The 21,176-nt window shown below is 33.0% G+C and overlaps 3 protein-coding genes across 3 annotated transcripts; all 3 read right to left on the bottom strand.

Annotated features, from left to right (window-relative positions):
• Positions 1-3,903: 3,903 nt before the first annotated feature.
• Positions 3,904-5,945, bottom strand: LOC114418337 (tyrosine decarboxylase 1-like). Its single transcript, XM_028383632.1, has 2 exons — positions 4,269-5,945; positions 3,904-4,188 (listed from the first exon to the last, which is right to left on the bottom strand). Exons 1-2 carry the CDS (start codon positions 5,818-5,820, stop codon positions 4,181-4,183), a joined length of 1,560 nt encoding a protein of 519 aa, XP_028239433.1. The 5' UTR covers positions 5,821-5,945; the 3' UTR covers positions 3,904-4,180.
• A 5,560-nt stretch (positions 5,946-11,505) lies between these two features.
• On the bottom strand, positions 11,506-15,224 carry LOC114419306 (metal transporter Nramp2-like). The gene is made up of 4 exons (XM_028384956.1): positions 14,422-15,224; positions 13,436-13,572; positions 12,678-13,330; positions 11,506-12,029 (listed from the first exon to the last, which is right to left on the bottom strand). Exons 1-4 carry the CDS (start codon positions 15,081-15,083, stop codon positions 11,802-11,804), a joined length of 1,680 nt encoding a protein of 559 aa, XP_028240757.1. The 5' UTR covers positions 15,084-15,224; the 3' UTR covers positions 11,506-11,801.
• Positions 15,225-17,312: 2,088 nt separating this feature from the next.
• LOC114418535 (serine acetyltransferase 5-like) lies at positions 17,313-18,962 on the bottom strand. The gene is made up of 2 exons (XM_028383945.1): positions 18,480-18,962; positions 17,313-17,996 (listed from the first exon to the last, which is right to left on the bottom strand). Exons 1-2 carry the CDS (start codon positions 18,846-18,848, stop codon positions 17,505-17,507), a joined length of 861 nt encoding a protein of 286 aa, XP_028239746.1. The 5' UTR covers positions 18,849-18,962; the 3' UTR covers positions 17,313-17,504.
• Between the last annotated feature and the right edge of the window lie 2,214 nt (positions 18,963-21,176).

Below are 21,176 nucleotides of genomic sequence, written 5' to 3'. Positions count from 1 at the left end.
GTATTAGCAATAGCTAGCTATATATTTTTTTAGAATTACTACACGCATCTAATACAAGTTTCCATTGCCAAACTTGAATGCAACTGTGGAGATTTACTACACGCATCTAATACAAGTTTCCATTGCCAAACTTGAATGCAACTGTGGAGATTTACTACACGCATCTTTTCCTTTTCTCTTTTTTATTTAATTGATTTAATTTGATTCTTTTATTAATAAAAAAAACAATTTAATCCCTACATTTTTAAATCATCACAATGTTGTTCTTTCGAACTAGCTCAATGTAATAAATAGCCCACATAATTATGGGTTATATAAGACAATATTTTTTTCTTCCGAACTATATCTGGGTAATATGGATAAATAGCCTAAGGATAAACAAAGCCAACAATTTGTATCCTTAAAACCTTAAAAAAAAAACTACATTATGGTGTTCTAAGGTTGCACCAATAGCACCAATTACAAAAGCATCTTCAACCTCACCATGAGTGATCATGAATAAATTACAAGAACTATTAATTGAATCAAACATTTTACAATTGACTTTATTCACCCTATATTAGTCATTCATCAGTTTCCTATTATAGAAAGCTTCGGTACCATTGGACAACCCATTAGCAATTATTGTTAATGGCGCAATCCTAAATTAAACCAAAGAGATTTTCAGGGCACAACAATCTGAAACCTCCTATCCAACCTTAATTACTAGCCTTTAAAAAGTTTTGACCATTTGCACGTGATTTCTCATGAAACTCCTAAGGTTCTCAACACCATAACTTCTAAGAACAAGCCATAGTTTGAGGGAATACTTAACGGTATCTGCTAATCCTTGTAGTCAATCACTTGCTTTGACGCAGAAGCAAGCTTTACTGAAAAGGATTTTGTGAGGGAAGTGTGATCTTTGATCACCCAAAGGCAACAACATGCTAAATTGGTCAAAAACCATATATGATTTGAACATTAAATAAGGAATTAAAGACGTAAAATAAAATAAAAGGGCAAACTAAGATATTTTCAATATCATATTTTTTTCCTCCTTTAGAGGTACATTTTACATACTAGCTACTCTCTAAAACTAGTCAAACCATTTCTATCTACTATCATTTTATTTTTTATCTATATATATTTGATCTTTTTAATTGTTTGTCTCTTTCAATTTATTCTCTTTTATCTCTAATTTTAATATTTTTTTTTAAAAATGTTAATAGCTACAATTAATCTTGTATCATAATTTAAATTGTTGATATATTGTAAATCTAAAAAAAATGTTTATATTTTAAAAAAAGTTATTTATTATGATTTTTAACTATAATATACTTTATATATATTAAAAAATCTATTAATTATAAATTTAAGAGTAAATTATTATTTCAGTCTCAGAAAACGTAGAGCAATATGACATTAATTCTTGAAATGAAAAAAAATTAAATAAGTCCTTCAAAGTGTAATCCGTCAATCACATTTATCCAAAATTGAAAAGAAAAATGTTAGTTAAATGATAATATTGACATGTGTTTATATAGGGATTAAAATGAGAGTAAACGGTTAAACTTAAAGACTTAAATGAAACAATTGATGAAAATTTTAAGGGCTTATTTTATTTAGAATTTCTTTAGTTTTAAAGACTAACTTAACAACACTATAAGACTTATAGATACTAAAATGGTAATTTACTCCAAATTTAATTATAAAAAGTATATTTATCTTGTGTGATGAGAAAAGACAAACTAGTTTGATTTAATAAAACAATATAATTTAGCAAAAAAGCGCATGGTAAACATTTTCCAATCTTCATCAATTCTAGATTTTTTTTTTCTTGTATGTATGTGCTTGGCACATCCCTTGCCACCACATATCTTTGGCTTCTGGGTTGAATGAGAACTTTACTCAGATGATAGGGAGTTCATTTTTTGCTGCTAAAAAAATTTATAGTGCCTAATAAGTTGCTCGCTAATAAGTCAGGAAACATCACATGCAATTGGTGAATGAATACTTAATTCTCGATAGAGACTCATTTAGCACGGGTCGAAGTCAACTTTTTCTAAATATTCAATGCTGCATTTTGCATGAATAATATAATTACATATGCATGAACAAAATTGAAAATATAGGACAGCTGGCTAAACCAGTGCAAACAAACAAACAAATAGGATTACGCCCATTAACGACGTACAACTATAAGTAACATCCCTATAATGATACTGCTGTACCAGTTTTTCGTTTTTCATTTAATAATGCATCTATACTTTAACAATAATGTATGCTAAATAATTAAGTCTTAAAGTGAATCTTTTCAACAGTTCAAGTTTACCCACTGATGATTATTAATGAGTTTGACACTGGATTCATTTCCATCGGAAAATGATCGTCCTTTCACGTTATAGTTTTTACGTAATTTTATCATACAAAAATTATGTTTATTTCTTTTTATATAGATTTTAAAATTTGAAGATAAAATTCTCTTTATTTAATGTCTATTATAAGAGAAAACAACTATAAAATCAAATTACTACTTATTTAATGTCTATTATAGTATTCATTTAGTTATTATAGGTGGAATACGAAAAATAAAATTTAAATTTTAGTCTTTAATATATTTTTATTAATATGCAGTGGTTGGTTCTTGCTCTTACTATACTTTTTTTTTTCTGAGAGCTCTTATTCTACCGTTCATTTCATTCTTTTTTCATTCACTTTCGTTACAAATGAACGGATCCTAAATCAATGTCATTTTACGGACAAAAAAACTAATTTAATTTAAAATTTTCATATGGACCCACAATGTGAAAACCTGACTTGAAAAGGTGCAATTTCAGACTTATTATTGACACACATCATTGTTTCATTGTATGGATGCAATAAATGAAAACAGGAAAAATAGTTGAGCAGTGTCATTGTATAAATATTACTGGTAATCGTTGGCGCAATGCTGTGGTCAATTTCTGCACTGGTTTAGGAAGCTGTCCTATTCTCACTTTTGTTCATCGCATCTGTAATTATGAATACATGCAAAATATATATATAGTACTTCATTGGTAGAAAAAAAAAAAAAATTGGCTTCAGCCCGTGCTGAATATGTAATTAAGTATTCATATTTATCAATTGCATGTGATATGTCCTTCCTGCAGGCTGCCTTAATTAGCAAGTAGTCTTGTTGAGCTCTAGAAATTTTAGCAGCAAAAATGGATTTTGTATATAATCTCAGAAAAGTTCTCATTCTACACGGAAGCCGAAGATATGTTTTTGTGGCAATACTGGCCAAGTTCATTCATTCATCACAGAATTACATACTTAGGAAAATGCCGGAAGATACGACAATGTTTGCCAAGTGTTTTTGTGCTAATAAATAGCATTTATTGTTTTATTAAATTAAAGAGTTTGATGGTGATAGGTTAAAAATCACTATTGTTATGACTTTCAAGAAAATTTGGTAAAGATTGACAAACTTATATATATAATGATTTATAGTTCAACAGTATAATATTATTTTAGAATGCTAGTGGATAATATATTTTTTCTCTAAATTTGGATCCAATTGTAAGATGAGTTTACTATATAAAAAAATGCAGCTTTCAGCTAGACTTAGATCCTAAATCTCGGTTTAGGAAAATAGTTACTTTATTCTAAGATTCTTCAATGGTTAGTACGTAGTATGTTTGGTTATAAGTTGAAATGAGAACTAAACCTACGTTCAATGTGAATGCCAGAAGTTTTCCTTCTCCATTTTATGTTTTGGAATGTATGAACGTGTTTATATTGTTGATCGAAAACAGATATCCAAACATGCTTTAGATCATTCTAGTTTAAGAATATCAATCTTCATGAATGATCAAGAGAATGAATTACTAATAAAAATGAAATTGAAAAGACAAAAAATAAAATGGTTGCTGGAAGTAAGTGAAGTGATTGAAAACATGTTTAAAACTCGTCTAATATAACTTTGATGAGTAGTGGGTAAGTAGGATATTACACTAAATTTCATGACATAATTTCAAATTTATTACATTGAACAAATTGGTATTTAAAGCTAAAAGATTTTCACAAAGACTAACTTGTAATAATTACTCCTAATAATTTCCAATGGTCATCTCATCACCATTGATAGCGATATGACCATACTTCTCTGTCATTGATGAATTCTACGACATTGAATCTTCTTATCTTCAAATCTGCCTTTTGGTCACAGTCCTGCCAAAATACGACAATGGAATAATTTTGATATCAACAAAGGATAACCATGTGGAAGTTCAATTTGTTTAAGAAGTTACCTAACAGAGAATTGGCATGCTCCTGCACCAACTTCCATGCCATGATCACATGGTGTTCCTCTGTTAAGGTTCCACCAATAGCACATCTAATCATAAAAGCTCCTTCGACCTCACCATGAGTCATGAATGCATCACCAGAACTATTAACAGAATCAAGCAATTTACGATTGACTTCATTCACCATATACTCATCATTCACCAGTTTCCCATTATAGCAAGCTTCAACACCTTTAGAAAGTCCATTAGCAATTATTGCTGATGGGGCGATCCTAAAGCAAACCAAAGAGAATTTTGGTGGCACAACAATCTCAAACCTCTTATCCAACCTTACTAGCCCTTCAAAGGTTTTCGCCATTTGCACATGATTTCTCAGGAAGTTCCTAATGTTCTCAACACCATAGCTTCTAAGAACAAGCCATAGTTTGAGGGCATTGAATTTCCTGCTCAAGGGTATCTGCCAATCCTTGTAGTCAATCACTTGCTTTGACTCAGAAGCTTTGTTCCTCAAGAATTGAGGATTTACTGTCAAGGATTTTGTGAGGGCAATGTGATCTTTCACCCAAAGGCAACAACATGTCAAATTGGTCAAAAACCATTTATGAGCATTGAGGCTAAAGGAGTTAACCTCTTCAACCCCATCAATGCAATGTCTAAACTCAGGGCAAATGCAAGCTGAACCTGCATAAGCAGCATCAACATGGACCCAAATTCCATAGTCCTTGGCCACATTACACAATGGCCCTATAGGATCAATGGTTGCTATTGCAGTAGTGCCAACAGTGGCACATAGGAAACAAGGAATCAACCCTCTCTCCACATCCAAAAGAATGGTGGAGAGAAGAGAATCAGGAGACAGAGCAAACGAATTCGACCTCTTCGTTTTGATGACCCGGAAATTCGCTGGATGGATGCCTGCAATTTGTGCTGCCTTCTGAAGTGCACTGTGTGTTTGATCAGAGCCATACACCACAAGTTTTCCTATGTTCTCCTTCCCGACTTGGGAAAGTTTTTTCTCCCTTGCAGCCACCAAAGTGCACAAAATGGCCTCACAAGTAGTCCCCAACACCACACCACCACCATGATCACCACAGAAAAGAAAGCTTTTGGGGAGGTTCAGCACTTGTCCAAGCCAATCCATGACTATGCTTTCAAGCTCAGTGGCAGATGGAGATGACACCCAGTTGAATCCAACCACATTGAGTCCAGCGCTCAGCATCTCACCCATAAACCCTGCTATGCTACCACTTGAAGGGAAGTAGCCATAAAAATTAGGACTTTGCCAATGTGTGAGGCCAGGGATGATGTGATCTTGCACATCTTTAAGTATGGATTCAATGGGTTCTGGACCACATGGAGCAGAAGTTGGTAATCTTTGTTTAAGATAACCAGGTTCTACTTTACTTAAAACGGGATAATGGCTAACATTCCTAATATAATCAGCAAGGAAATCAACCATCATATAGCCTTGCCTCTTGAATTCTTCAGGATCTAGAGGTTTTATGATTGGTGCATCACTTTGAGGGTTCCTATTCATTGTATTCTTCATTTCCATTTTTCTTTTTGGATGTAGAAGAGAATCATTCACGGGGGGTATATATAGAAGAGACTTGTCTCATAGTGTATTTAATTCTTAACTAATTTTTTTGTGAAAACAAATGTATACAACGTGACACATTAGGACTTGGGTGAGTTGGATGATAATTTGTGTGAAGGTGTTTGGAAGGGGCATTCAGTTATAAAAATTTAAATAACTTTTTATCTTTGTTTAAAGGGGCATTCTTCATTTCCATTTTTCTTTTTGGATGTAGAAGAGAATCAGTCATGGGGTATATATAGAAGAGACTTGTCTCATATATATTTAATTCATAACTAATTTTTTTGTGAAAACAAATGTATACAACATGACACATTAGGACTTGGGTGAGTTGGATGATAATTTGTGTGAATGTGTTTGGAAGGGGCATTCAGTTATCAAGATTGTTGACATTCAAATAACTCTATCTTTGATTGTCGTTTTTTTATTATTTTCAACATTTCATGTCTATTAAAAGTTGTGAAGTAAATTAGGGAAACTAGAAAAATTAAGATAAACATTAACATGACAACAGTGTATGATGTCATGATGCTGATGCCAACCCTCGTGGTTGTGCAAGCATCAACAATTAATTGCTAAGGATTCTTGATTGATGATCGAGAAATTATCTTTGTATAAATTTTACTGAGTACGTAGGAGATGTCTGAAAACTGAATATAGCAAAGTGAAAGAGAGTAATATATCGTTTTTTTAAATAAATTAAAAATGATTTATTTAAAAATAAATAAAATTTTAGAAAAATAATAAGGTTTTTGTAATTAAATAAATAAGGAGAAATGATTTTATTAATTAAAATAATCTTTTTAAGATAAATAAAATAAATGTGTGTTTAGAAGAAAAAAAGAGTGAAATAAAGTTCTTATTATAAAATAAAAAAATAGAGTAAATAATAGGTTGAGAATAATCTATCTATAGAGAAATATATTAGGTTTATATTATATTCTTTCTTTCAAATTTGTTTTTCTTTTTTTGTCTCTCAAAATCCTCTCTTTTTCTCATATACACTCAAACTTGTTTTAGTAAAACTACAATCATAAACTTGTTAACTGTTCAATTATCGTGAAATTTTGACACCACCTTTAAAATTTATTTTTGCACATTCCATCATTGAGATCTGGGAAATAATGGGCAAATTATTCTAATGAGACTCTTCTTAGAAACTATTTTCCAGAATGGATCCCTTTCTAAACAATTTATACAATGGGTGCTTTTGTATTCTCTCGCCACTATGCAAGTAGCCGGTGTGACTGGCAATTTGCACACAGCAGGCTAGGCACATAGGCTATACAGTTGGTTTCTATTACAGGCCTACGGTGGCATCACCATGTGGCATGTTTTGGTCCATTTTACTCATTAATATAGCTAGTTAATTATGATTTGCATTGAGTGCTTTTGTATTCTTGCATTATGATGACAGTTTCAAATGCATTTGGGTGCGTATTATGAAATGCATTTGTAAATTCCGCTTAAAGGTACATTGTGCTTGCAGCTCACCTGTCATGATAATAAATTATTATTTATGATAAATTTATGTATTTGAATTATTTACTCTTATGTCTTGTTTCATGTTAGAGAGAATGAGAAGGGATTGGAGTCTTCATTGCATTGTCTACGTGCAATGAGAATTTATCTCCCCACAGACATTACTTTTCAAATCCCAATGGTGGAGATTCTTGAAAATTAATTTTGAACCTGATTTTCAAATTTTATAATGATCTAATGGTTAACAAGTCCAGGATCGTAATTTTACTTGAACAATTTTGGGTGTATGAGGGAAAATAAAAGCTACATGTGAGAGACATTTCTCTCTTCACACACATTATTTTGCAAATCCAAACATTAAAAAACTGAGTTTCAAATATGGTATTAAAATTTCATAATGATCGTGGTTAACGATTTATGGATCATAGTTTTACTAGGACATATTTGGATGCATGTAGAAAAAATAGAGGATTTTGAGAGAGGGAGGAAGGAAAACCAATATGAGAGGAAGAGAGTCTCGGGATGTACCATAAATGTAAAAAATGACTTAAAATGTCTTTTTATACCTAAGATATTCTCTGTTTATTATTTAGTCTATTTTTTCTTTATTTCATAAACAAGAACTTTATTTTACTATCTATCAAATGAATAAATAAAATATTATTTTTATTTTACTTCAAACAATTATTTTAATTAATAAAATTGTTTCTTCTTATTTGTTTAATTATAAAAACCTCGTTATTTTTCTAAAACTCTATCTATTATTAAATAAAATTATTTTTAATTTATTTTACGAAAAATGGAGTGTTACATAGAATGACCCTGATTGGTCACCTTATAATTTTACTTGGTGAAAGTGACATGACATATCCATTATGTGGCATGTCTTGTTTTATACTCTTAAGTGCCCTAGTGTTATTTTTCACTGACATAGTACCACATTGCATATAGGCTTGAGTCTTAGTATAGTTATTACATAACACCTGTGAATTATTTATTATGAGATTTGTGAGTGTTGTTATGTCTTGAGTCAATTGTGTAATTCATGTGTGACGTGATTGGTTATTGAAAAATAAATTTTTAAGGATAAATTGATGAAGTGACGTGAATTGTATTAAGTTGAGCTATGTGATCAATATTTATATAATGTATTTTGCTTATGTATTTGTTTATCCATATTTTATTTAGAAATATGATAACTCACTCCCTATGTATTTGTTTATCCATATTTTATTTTGCGTGAATATGTTATTTTATGTTATTTTATTTCGCTACTTGACTTGTTTCCTTGTGTAAACTTGAACGACCTTATTTTGAGTCAGAGATATTTTTAATAAGTTTCATTTAATAACAATAAAGCAAATGTGACAATTTTATCTACGTGAATTTATTATATGATTTGAATAAAATTGATTTAATTAAATTCCGTATTTTATATATTTTTCTTATTTATATGTATGTTGGGATAAAAGGTTTTATACTGAGAGTGACGAATAGTTTAGGTTGAGAATATTTTTTTATTATTTTAGAAATTGTTTAGTTTTAGGAATTTTTTATTTTAGCTTTATACAGAAAATAATAAAAATAAAATATTGTATTATTTTTATTATCTTATATAAACATTTTCAGTGTATGGCACAACTGTATAGATCATTGAGATAAAATCACTACGGTATAGATCATGGAGATAAAGCTAACAACAAAGGTGAAATGAGAGGTGATATAAAAAACTAAAAGGTGAAATGAGAGAGGATAACAGTTTTGTGGCAAAAGTAAATCCGTTTTTCAGAGTATGGCACAACTATATCTCTTAGGTTATCAGTAGTGCAACTCAAAAGTGATCATCCAATGATACCTTAAAAATAAACCTAGTTGACTATATGTTACATCCTAAGTTGTAACATCCCAATTTTTCGTAAATAAATTTAAAAAGTTTTTTAGTAAAATAAATAAATAAATAAATAAATATAGAGCAAATAATAGGCTGAGTACCTTAGGTATAAAATAGTTATGTTAAGTCAGCTGCCTCCTTTTGGCCTCATTTTCGTTTTTCCCCTTCTCCTCTCAAAACCCTTTCTTTTTCCCGCAGCCCACCAAACCAGTCTCAGAAAAACGACGATCTCGAACCCGTTCACCGTTGGATCGTCGTGAAATTTGAGTATCATGTTCGCAACACAATTCCGAGCATTCTCACCGTTGGGAATTTCGATATCATGTCTGAACTGAGAGAAACACCCTTCGCATTGTAGCTTTTTTCTTTCCCGCAGAAACCCAGAGCTGTCTTGGTAAAACTACGATCCCAGTTTCGTTAACCGTTGGATTATTGTGAAATTTGGATATGTTGTTCGAAATTCAATTCCGCACGCTTCCACCGTTGGGATTTGCGAGATAATATTCTTGGAGGGAGAAAAAGGAATCGCATGAAGACAGTATAAGTGGAGGTTTCAATCTCTTCTCCGTCTCTCTGACGTTTGGGAATTCTATCGGAGCAGTCGGAGGAATAACTGAAAGAATTTCAGGGAACCACTAGAGATGTTGATATCCCTGGCTGAAGACACGTGAGTCCGCTCAGAGGTAAGGGATGAGTTATTCACAGTTGGGGATTAGTGAGAACATGTGTAGGGATCCTTAGAGGATTAAATTGGGGTTTTATTTTGAGATGTTTATTAAATTGCAATTTTTCCTTTATGTTTATAAATAAAATATTGATGTCCTAATGAAAATTGCTTGATAAATTGTGCTCTTGATATTTGTATATTTCGACCTATGATTTTGATATAATTGTGTAATATTAGTTAAGGGGTTTTAGTCCTAATGTTGTGATAGTGTTTTATATAAATTGTTATATTGAGGATATGAAATGATGATTCAAATTGTGAGTATGTGATGAATTGTAGAAGAATATGTTGCTTTGAGATTATAATATTGTTATTGAGATTGAGTATAAGTGTAAAGTTGAACATGTGTTAATTTGTGAGATACGTGTAAACATGTGATGGTGGATTATCACACTATGAGAAGTGAAATTGTGAATGAGTTCTAGTTGTGGATAAGTGTGTAGTTAACACTTGATGTGAAATTACTTGTGTTGTAAGCTATGAATTGTACAATAACCCGACCAGTGTTATCTTGAGAAAAGCGTTGATGCGCAGTGTTAAAGAGAAAATGTAGGTTTCCTATTTAGGAGCCAGTGTTAAATCATAGTGCGATTGTGTTGAACGTGTTTAAAACACGAGTGTAAGGTCGTGGGTATTGTATAATTCATGAGCAGTGTCTGCATGCAAAAATTATTTTAGGGGTTGGACCTGAATCAGGAGGGAGAGGCCCTGACGGACTCTTCGGAGTGTAGGCCTTGGGGGTCACCGGGTTTGAGTGCTCCTTTAAGCCTATGCTGATCTCATATGGTTGGAGCATTCTCGCAAAACATCGTGACCCTGACTGGTCTCCCTATGATCTTACTTAGTGAGAGTGACCTGACAAACCCATTGTGTGGTGTGTCTTGTTATGTACTCCTAAGCGCCCCAGGGTGGTTTTTCACTGACATGGTACCACATTGCATATAGGATTGAGTCTTAGCATAACTATTGCATATGCTTGCTAATTGATGTGTTATTATATCTTGATCGAAGTGTGGGATTCTTGTGTAATGTGATTGATAATTGAAAAGTGAATTTTGAATGATGAAGTGGTGAAGTTACGTGAGCTATGTTTAAGCAATTGGTATCTCATTTATATAATATGTATATTTAATTATCTTGTTTCTCTATTAGCTAGGAATGTGATAACTCACTCCCTGTGTGTTGTTGTGTTTGGATCCTGTGATGATCTTGAACTTGTGTTCGGGGGAGCAGATGAATAGGTGGATGACTATGAAGAACCTCATGCTAGAGGACACGGGAACATCACGCTCTGATAGGATGTGACATTAGGATATAGGTTCTATATTAATTGTATGAGACTTATATGATTTTCTTTGAGTCGAGATGACTTTATTATTTATTTGGACAAGTTTGAATATGATGTAGAAGAAAGTGAATGTGAGCCTTTTATCCATTTGAAAAGCTTGTATTTAAAAATGTTTTAAAAATACTTCTAATTAATATTTGAATTTTTATTCCTTTATTAATATATATGTGAGGGGTAGAGGGTGTCACATAAGTTGCTTCAACTTACAATCAAGTAGTTTATTCTAATTTCTATACAAAAGAATCTTGCAGAGCTTAATTAGTAAAAGTTTCTTATATCACCATAGTGATACCTTCATCTTGTGCATGAAGAGTAAGTTCTCAGTTGCCGTAGTATAATTTCTTTCAACTATATGGACTTGCATTTCAGAGACGGTTCTGTTGAAACAATGCTTCCTTTTGGAAAACGATATCAACGACCCTCTTGCAAAATTGGCAACATAATTCATTCTTTTCATCTTTAGCCCCAAAAAATTAAATGAATTTGGAAGCTTAGTTACCAGCAAGAGAGAAAAAGCCTTTGGAATTAGGGGACCTCACCAGGATTGAAGAAATGGCACCACTATGTTGAACCAGATATATAATAAATGAAATCCATGCTGCAGCGCTAAGGAAGACTAGAAAACCAAACAACAGTCCATCCACTTCATCCAGGAAGAAATCTAATAACATATATCCATAAACCAATATTACCAGCACAGCCACACTCCAAGCTACTCTCTGCATCATAAAATGGACAGTTATAGATGAATATCAAATAGATTTTTTCATTGGAACTTCCAAACCAATACGAAATCATTAGAAATTATTTATGTTAGTCTGCTTAAATTACTACTTTATAGTCTAAATAAAAATGAACATATTAAAATACTTCTTTCTTCTTATTCGAGTTAAATTTCATGTTATTGAAGTTATTTGCTTATCAAAATTTTGTCTTTTCTATAAACCTCGAGACAGTGGAGTTTAATTTACATTTTTCTTTTTGAGTTTTTCATAGTTGAGGCTTCATTTTACTCTGTGAAGTACAAGATGTATGTCTGCATAAACAAATGGCTATGCATGCATCTATCCTTTTGCTAATAGCCATACAAGAATAACCTTGTATCATTTGCTGCCAGCCTATGATCAAATAATGTTCTATCCTTCTCACAGTCAATGTTTCTTAGAGCTCAAGTTTATTACTTCTAAACTGTAGTATGTACTAAATGAAAGAATTCATCCTAGCATGTTTGTACTAGTAATACATATGCAATTTAAACAAACAAATCTTTATGAGCATTTAAGTTAATCATGGATCACTTGGTTAATAAAAAGTATTAATAATTTTGGATAAAAATAACTAAAGGGTTAGATGGAGAGCTTGCTTACCTCTACTATAGGCCCTATTCTGAAGGTCCCCATTACCTCCTCTTTGGACACCAAAGTAAGAAGGGGAATAAGTGCAAAAGGAATCTGTATTGCTTGGACCACATTAAGCCATTCATTCAAGGTATCCAAAGAACCTTCTGAGGTATTAAAAACAATTGCACAAATCATAGTTGGAACAATTGCACAACTTCTTGTAATCAATGCCCTCAACCACTTCTTTATATTGAGCTTGAGAAAACCCTCTGTTATAAACTGCCCTGCATATGTGCCTGTGATGGTACTACTTTGTCCAGCTGCTAACAAACCAATACCCCATATATAGAGAATTGGAAACAACCCTCCTCCATACCTCTCCTGAAGATACTGCCCTGCATTTACCAATCCTATGCCTTTGGCCTGTTCTGTACCATAGAACACCCTAGCGAAAACAGTTATCACAAATAGATTGATCACCAATGTGACTAAAAGTGCAACCGAGGACTCAATTGAGTAGTAGTTTATAGCCTCTTGAACCTGGCCTTTGTTACGGATATCAATGTCCCTTGACTGTACTAATGCAGAATGGAGGAACACATTGTGGGGGGTTATCACACACCCCACAATTTCCACAGCCTGCCGAAGTGTTTTCGAATTAACTCTTGGGATCAAAAGGCCTGAAGAAGCACCAATATGGAAAGAAATATGACAATTAGCAACTGTTTGTTACATCCTACAATCAAATGAATGTGCTCAAACTAATTCACTAGATAAATTTGTACCCATCAGTAGTTCTTCTTCACTGGGATTTGTATTGAAGAACATCCACGCAAAAGAAAAGCCCATAGTTCCAATGAAAACTGCGAATACACCTTCTAACTTCCTCACTCCGTAGTTCTCGAGAAATAGAAAGAAGAAACTGTTCAACCAGAGACAACAAAGCAGGATTAAAAATGGTGAACCAGAACATATTTTTATTTATTTTACCATACTTATCATCGAGTAAAACATGGTAATCTACAGTTATTTCTATCCATAACTCAAATTGAATGACATATAAGGACAAAACATGGATCAAGTTCTTTATACTTTTGCTATCAAATTCTTAAATTAAATATTGACATATGGATTTTTTTTCAAACATCAAACAACCTTCATTAAGGAGGATGAACCTCAGCACAATAATAAGGTTGCTACCTTGTGATATGCAGGTTATAGATTTAAATCTTAAAAGCAGTTTCTCCACTTGTGAAATTAAGACTGCATACAACTACCCTCTCCAGATCCTACTAGATAGAAGCCTTGTCCATTAGGCCACCTTTTAAATAACCCCCGTTAAGAATTTGTTGTGGAATTTTAGGAAAGAAATCCTATGTTATTGTATGATTTGAGAACTTAATTGCCATGATAAGAATACAAAAAACTTGATACAAGTCTTATACAAAATTTGTTTAAATAATTATAGATGCTCGTACAACATCTTCTTACTAATTTTTTTGTTTCCTTTGTATAATGAGTATTACATGCCTTTTTTATTTTCAAAACATTGTTTAGATAATCTTACACCCTTTTCAAAAGTATGTTCAGAATAGAATATACAAAAAGTACCATTATCTAAAAGTACATTCAACACCCAAAACTCAAAAGTTCGTTCAGAATGGTTATCCAAATATGCCTTAAATACATTTACTTCTTCATTTAATACTTTAAAGTAGTAGAGAGATTTGTGAGAGGATATATATAACATTGCTCAATTTGTTAAGCTTACCAATCCATGGCTGTGATAATCACACCAGCCCAAATGGGGAGAAGTCCATGGCTAAGAATCTTGAGAGCAATAGCACTGCCAATAACCTCTTGAATATCAGCAGCAATGAGAGCCAGCTCCGCCAAGATCCACAGCACCAACCTGGCCCAATTGGAGTACTCCTCCCGGCACAGCTCCGCCAGGTGCCGCCCGGTCGCCACCCCAAGCCTTGCCGACAGAAGCTGTATCACCAGCCCCATGATGGTAGACCACATCAACAACCAAAGCAACGTGTACCCTGCAATGGCTCCAGCCTGAAGGTCCCCTTCAAGGTTCCCCGGGTCCAAAAACGCCACGCTCATCAACAGCCCCGGCCCGGTGAACAGCCACAGCTTCCTCCACGAAAAAGGTGGCACCGCTGTGGACCCTTCCCTTACACCACCGGCAGACTCCAGGTCGAATATCTGCACCTTGTCCTTGGCTGCATACACCGTGTCCTTCTCTTCTTCTTCTTCTTCTTCTTTGTTTCCATGTTCCCACTCTGAGGGTGATGTGTTGGGTGAGGAAAATGGTATTGTCTCGCATTCTGAATGTAACAAATGGTTTTCTTCTTCTTCCTCTTCCTCTTCCTCTTCTTCTCCCTTGAATTCTCTTTTGTTGTGTTGTTGTGACTGAGTGCTCATGTTGCATGCAGTTGTGGGATAACGATATCTTTTGTCATGGTTGTTGGGGTTGATATATTTTTAATGATTTTATCTTTGGTTATGTGGGATGGGAGAATAAGATGGAGAGAATTTAGTGCAATGATATCTATGGCTGCGAAATCAAGAATTCAGGGGGGGGGGGGGGGGGGGGGGTGTGCTCGTGCATGCACGCCGCATGCTATTTTTGTAGAGATTTCTTTGGGATGCTGTGCTATATTTGTGCTGAAAAATCTATATTTTGGAGATAGTAAATTTATTTAACCAATTTGATTCGCTATTTTTTAGGGTGTCGCGTGTAGCAAAAATTGGAGAATGAAATTAAAGCAAATAGAATAGAATGCTGAGAAATTATTACAAGTTGAATTAACACAACCCGTTGTGGGTATAACCTTCTTGCTCTAAATTTGGAAAAAAAGTTAAGACTAGTTTTTCAACAATGGCTACTCTACTCTGACCAGTATAGCCTGTTGTCAACCATGTTTTTATCGATAATGAGTATCATGCCACCCAAAAATGGATTCTCCGTGATGACTGACTTTATCACAAGATCCTAATTTTTAATAAATTTTATTTATATTTTATAGTGGGGTTTAAAAGAATGGATAAATTACTCTGACTATTCTTGGAGTTTTGTGAAACTACAACAACTGTGGTTCCTCGCTAGAGAGTAGAGACTGACTAAACTGAACACTCACTACTTGCTTCTTATAAGAAACTATGTGCTTATTTGGTTTGTCAAGAAAATCACGTTTGCTTTCAAAATAAAATTGATTCTATCTTGTAATACTAATCATATGAAGCTTATTTGTCTAGTGAATGAAAATGTTTCTAAGCATTAGATCCATAAGATTTTCGAACACAATCATATCTCAAGTGATGATACCCTATTAGTCAAAATCAACTGCAGTATTTAACTAAATTATAGAATATAATTTCAAAATACAAATAAATTTTTGGTTAAATTATTCATTTGATATTTATAATAATTTCATGATTCTTATCGTTTTAGTCATTATAGTTTAAAAATGATTTTTTTTAATCTTTATAGTTTACATTTTAATTCTCTTTTAATCTTTATAATTTTAAAATACTTTTTTTTTTATTTCTGATAGTTTGTATTTTAATTCTCTTTTAATTTGTATAGTTTAAAAATGATTTTTTAGTTCTTATAATTTATATTTTAATTACCTTTTAATCATTATTACAAAAAAATATACAAAAATAATTAGTTACAAATTAGTTATAAATTATCAACTATTTTTTTATTTACAAATTATCTTACAATAAATTATTTACGGATTACTTGTTAATATTTTTGTAGTTAATTGTAATTCATAATAAGGACTAAAATGAAATTAAAATATAAAATATAAGAACTAAAAAGATCACTTTCAGACTATATACATTAAAAAGATTTAAATGATGACTACAAAAATCACTTTAAAACTAAAAGGACTAAAAAGATAAAAATTGTAAAATTATAGGGACCAAATGATTAATTTAACCAAAATTTTTTAAATCAATTTATTTAAAGTCAACAATAATAATATTTCTGAAATTCACATAACCATTCCCTTACACCTATGATTTTGACTGGAAAAGAAAAATCAAACCAAACTCGCTTTATCCTCTTTCTCTCGTTCAAAAACTAAGATGAATGGTTTTCTTAAAATCAATTCTTTCATATTATTGTACTATCGACTTCACTAAAATCTAATCCTCCAAACAACCGAGAATTTTGTTTTGTAGTCTGCATCATGTGAGATTAAATTGAGATTTGAGAAGGACCCACCTCGTTCGATTGAATACCAAATCAAAACTGCGTGCCTTAAGAAAACGTTAGAGAAAAGTGAGATTAGTTGAGCGCGAAGGCACTAATCAGAAGAGAAATTCATGTTAGTATCCTCAGTTGTGAAGCAACAGCAATAGCAAGTATTGCACAAATACCACCATAAAAATTTCAAAATCGAATCACTTGACCAACTTCCTTGTAGATTCCATTCAATCCTTCGTAACCCCTGAACATCAAACAGATACTAGACTACTTTTCATTACTTTCTCTTTCTTTTCTATTTTTACTTCTGATAGTAAAATACCATATTCTATTAACAAGACATACACCTAGATTATAATCCTCGGACACGCAATGCAATGTTAAAAACTTAGGGCTCAAAACTAAAACCCAGTAACATAACCAGCAAAACCAGCTTAAATAATCTGCACAATATATCATTATATTGCAGGCTACCAAAATTTCCAGTCATAATACAGTATAATTAAGCAGAGTGTGGTATCTACAAAATCTCAATCCAAACACATAATTACAAAACTCTAGAACAGCAGAACACATATAGCATTTGATTTGAAGTATTCATTCACTAATTGATTAGCCTTAGAAATTCAAATGATATAATCTGACCACTCAGAGATAAAGGAAGTATGGTCCATGGACTCCCCAGGAACATCCTCGTGCTTAGAGGGCTTCTCCTTCCCACCAACCAACCTGGCTGGGTTCCCAACGGCTGTTGTCTGTGGTGGCACATCGATTAAAACCACCGAGCCAGCACCAACCTTTGCACCTTCCCCGATCTTAATATTCCCCAGAATGGTAGCACCGGCACCAATAAGCACCCCATCCCCAATCTTGGGATGCCGGTCCCCACCAACCTTGCCAGTCCCACCCAGCGTAACGTGGTGCAGGATCGACACATTGTTCCCGATCACTGCCGTCTCCCCCACCACCACCCCGGTGGCATGGTCGAACAGAATCCCCTTCCCGATCCTCGCCGCAGGGTGAATGTCCACCGCGAACACATCAGCGATGCGAGAGTGCAGTGCTAAAGCCAATGGCTGCCGCGATTGCCGCCACAACAGATGCGCCACACGGTGCGCCTGCAAAATCACAATCACACACAACTAATCCTAAGATTCAATAATCAAAAAAGAGTAAACTGTTCATACACTGTCATCCCAAATATAGTCATGTTGCATAGGAATCTTGATTAACAATGCATATAAATTAAACTCAATCAAAAATTGTAAAATGCCATCCGAGAAATTGTCATGTACCATAAAATTGTTGTTGACTTTTATAACAACTACGTCAAAAGTTGAATAAGGTTTTAACTATCCACAACCGTGATTTGAGCCTGCAACATCAAGGTTTTTTAACTATCCGCAACCGCAATTGGGACCGCAACGGCCGCATTTGTCCGCAATATCAACAAACGCCATCAAACCGCAACGAGACCGGGACCCATATCTAAAACCTTGAGTTGTATATATCATGAATTTTTTCTTAAAATGAAATAATTAAGCAAAAACCCTAGCAAGAAGTAGGAAACCCTGGAAAAGAGGGGGTTTAGGGAATTGGACCTGGCAAGCGAGGAAGCCTTTGTAATTGAGGAGGCAGTGGGAGTAGGAAACGCAGGCGGGGTCGCGTTCGCGGGCGGCGCGGAGGTCGGCGACGGCGGCAGAGCAGAGGGAGGGGTCGAAGGAGAACGCGTTCAGGAACAGGTCATAGAGGAGAGTGGAGAGGAGCGTGGAGGAACAGAGCTTGTTTCCGAGGTGAAAAGACAGAGAGCGCACGAGCGACGAGTGCGAGAGGATCGTCGAGTAGAGGTAGCTCGCCAGCGCCGGCTCCAACTCGGCGTCACGGCGCGCCTCCGCCTTGATCTGCGTCCACAACCATCCCTGGTCGTCCGGCGCCACGGAGGAGTTCGCCTTCGGTAGCCCCGTCGGCATTGTTCGGTGGTTTGCGTGGTTCAGAAACGAATGAAAAACGTGTTAGACTACAATGGAGAAAGAATCACACAGAAAACCGTTCTTGCTTCTTCACCAAACTTCCAAAGTACTATATATATACAAATTCACTTCATGATCATTTGTTTTTCTTCTTATGCTGTGACTGTGAATCACGTGGGTGCAAAATACTCCATGCAATGTATCATTCATGAGTTCATTTAATTAAAAAATTTATATATGAAGTATTAAATACGAAAACTTTTTTAAAAAATAATAATGATTAAATTTTATTCTTTTTTATTTTTCTATATAATTAATTAAATGACATAAAAAATATTGAGAATATTTTTACATTCAACAACTTTTTACAATAATATTTTTGGTGTTTACCAGTTTATATCTCTCTTTTTTCACATCATTTATTGCATATCATATTAATGAAAAAAATAAATACTAAAAACATTTTATAAATTGTTAGACATATATGGTCCATTTGGTTAGATGGAAGGAAAATAAAAAAAGTAAATAAAATTTTAAAATTTAAATTGAAAAGAAAATAAAAAAAATTAATTTTTATTTCTAGAACTCAACTTATCCTTTCATTTTCTTTTCAATCAAAACAGAAAAAATATTTCATAAGTTGTATTTTTGTTCTTTCCTCTTACTTTCTTTTCTATCAAAGGAACCACTAATGTTTTCCTTCTTTAAGTAATGTTTCATACATAAACTTATTAATTGAAAAAAAATGAAATTAGAAATTTTGTTAAACCAACAAATCAAATTCTCTAAAAAAATTTATAGAAAAATTAATTAATAGATTCTAGACACTAATACCATATATATGAACGAGGCATGAACTTTTTTTCGTATATATAGCAAATAATACAAAATTGTATTATATTTTTTATTTTTTTTATATTCATATTCTTTCTCATAATTTTTCCGCCATTTGCTTTTCAAAGCAAGTTGATATGTTCCCGTTAACTTTCTCTACCAGTGGCTGTGGTGACGTATGATGCTATTCGTGAATCTGGCTGTGAAAATGGTACTAGTTCATTTGACTTCTACATCTTTATTTTTGAAGAAACGTCTACCTCTCTCTATATATAACTCATCTATTATTTTATAATGAATGATTAAAATTAGTTTAATACTCTAAGATAATGATTAAAAAATTAAAATTCAAAATTCTAAGTTTAATTTTCGTGTATCATCAATGATATTTATAATGACAATTAAGAAAAAAAATATTTTTAAAATAATTATTATAAAAATTAATAAATACTCTAATTTTAGTATGTCTGCTGTAATAGATGCTCCAAATTAATTTGTACCCCACTAATTTTTTTATTCCTAAGTCCTAATCAATTGTTTAGCGGTATAATTTTATGCAGTATAGTCAACTAATCTATTATTGATTAATCGTTTTTTTAGTAAATATTTAATTTTTTTTCTTAATCTTTCAGTTAATTAACGAAAAAAATCTTAATTAATCTGAAATCTTGACCAGAAATTTAAAAATTATTTCTATTAATAATCGAACTCAAATATTATTCAACATTGTTATAGTGTGATCACTCACGTAGCCATCTAAATTCTAAACCATACTCAATCATGCGCGCCTATGCTCCCACCATTAAGATTCCATATTCTGTGAATCTGTGGGCTTTTTTTTATTTAGAATTTGTTTAATTTTGAGTAGAAGTTACGTCTCATATTGGACAACATTCTAGGCTTTAATTTAAAAGCAGTAAGCTTTATGGTCCACTAGGAAACCAGTGGAACTAGATTTCAATGTGCCACGAGGAGATTTTCCAATGGTGGTAATTGGGGGGTAAGAACAAGAGGGAAATGAAATAGGATGATAAAAGATGTCGTGAAAGAGTTAAAAAGGAAAGAAACCTGAGAAAAGACATAACTACCAAAGTAAAAGTAGTGCACGAGGATAATCAAGAAATGGATAGTGCATAAAAAAAAGTTGACCTTATCCATAAAAAAAATAAAAAAATAAAAGTTGAAAAACTGTAACGTTAAAACGGGGACACATGTCCAATTATAATTATTGTTTTGATATACTATATAGAGGATTTGTTTAAAACAAACTTTAATTTGTTTTAAAAATTGTCTTATAAAATGATTTTGAAAACTTATTTTTATGAATAAAAAAACCCATGGTTTTGTTTTACTGCCAATGTCCTCCTCTTGTAAAATCCCACGGTTTTGTGTGCATGGTTTTCAGGCCCAAACTTCTTGAGAAATGGGAATTAGAGGGAGCAAAAAATTGATTTAAAAGAATCGATTTTCAGCCACTCCCTTTGTTTTTTAATA

Source organism: Glycine soja, chromosome 7 (assembly GCF_004193775.1).
Source record: "Glycine soja cultivar W05 chromosome 7, ASM419377v2, whole genome shotgun sequence".
NCBI classification, from domain to species: domain Eukaryota; kingdom Viridiplantae; phylum Streptophyta; class Magnoliopsida; order Fabales; family Fabaceae; genus Glycine; species Glycine soja.
The sequence above is the reverse complement of the archived record's forward strand: the minus strand, read 5'-3'. Positions and strand labels throughout refer to the sequence as shown.

Excerpts from the sequence above, each read along its gene's own strand:
- LOC114419306 (XM_028384956.1), bottom strand. The coding sequence starts at position 15,083 with ATGAGCACTCAGTCACAACAACACAACAAAAGAGAATTCAAGGGAGAA. Across the intron at positions 13,331-13,435 it reads TGAAGAAGAACTACTGATGG|GCCTTTTGATCCCAAGAGTT; the intron begins GTACAAATTTAT and ends GTGCTTCTTCAG. Across the intron at positions 12,030-12,677 it reads GAATAGGGCCTATAGTAGAG|AGAGTAGCTTGGAGTGTGGC; the intron begins GTAAGCAAGCTC and ends TTTATGATGCAG.
- LOC114418535 (XM_028383945.1), bottom strand. The coding sequence starts at position 18,848 with ATGCCGACGGGGCTACCGAAGGCGAACTCCTCCGTGGCGCCGGACGAC. Across the intron at positions 17,997-18,479 it reads AAGGCTTCCTCGCTTGCCAG|GCGCACCGTGTGGCGCATCT; the intron begins GTCCAATTCCCT and ends GTGATTTTGCAG.
- LOC114418337 (XM_028383632.1), bottom strand. The coding sequence starts at position 5,820 with ATGGAAATGAAGAATACAATGAATAGGAACCCTCAAAGTGATGCACCA.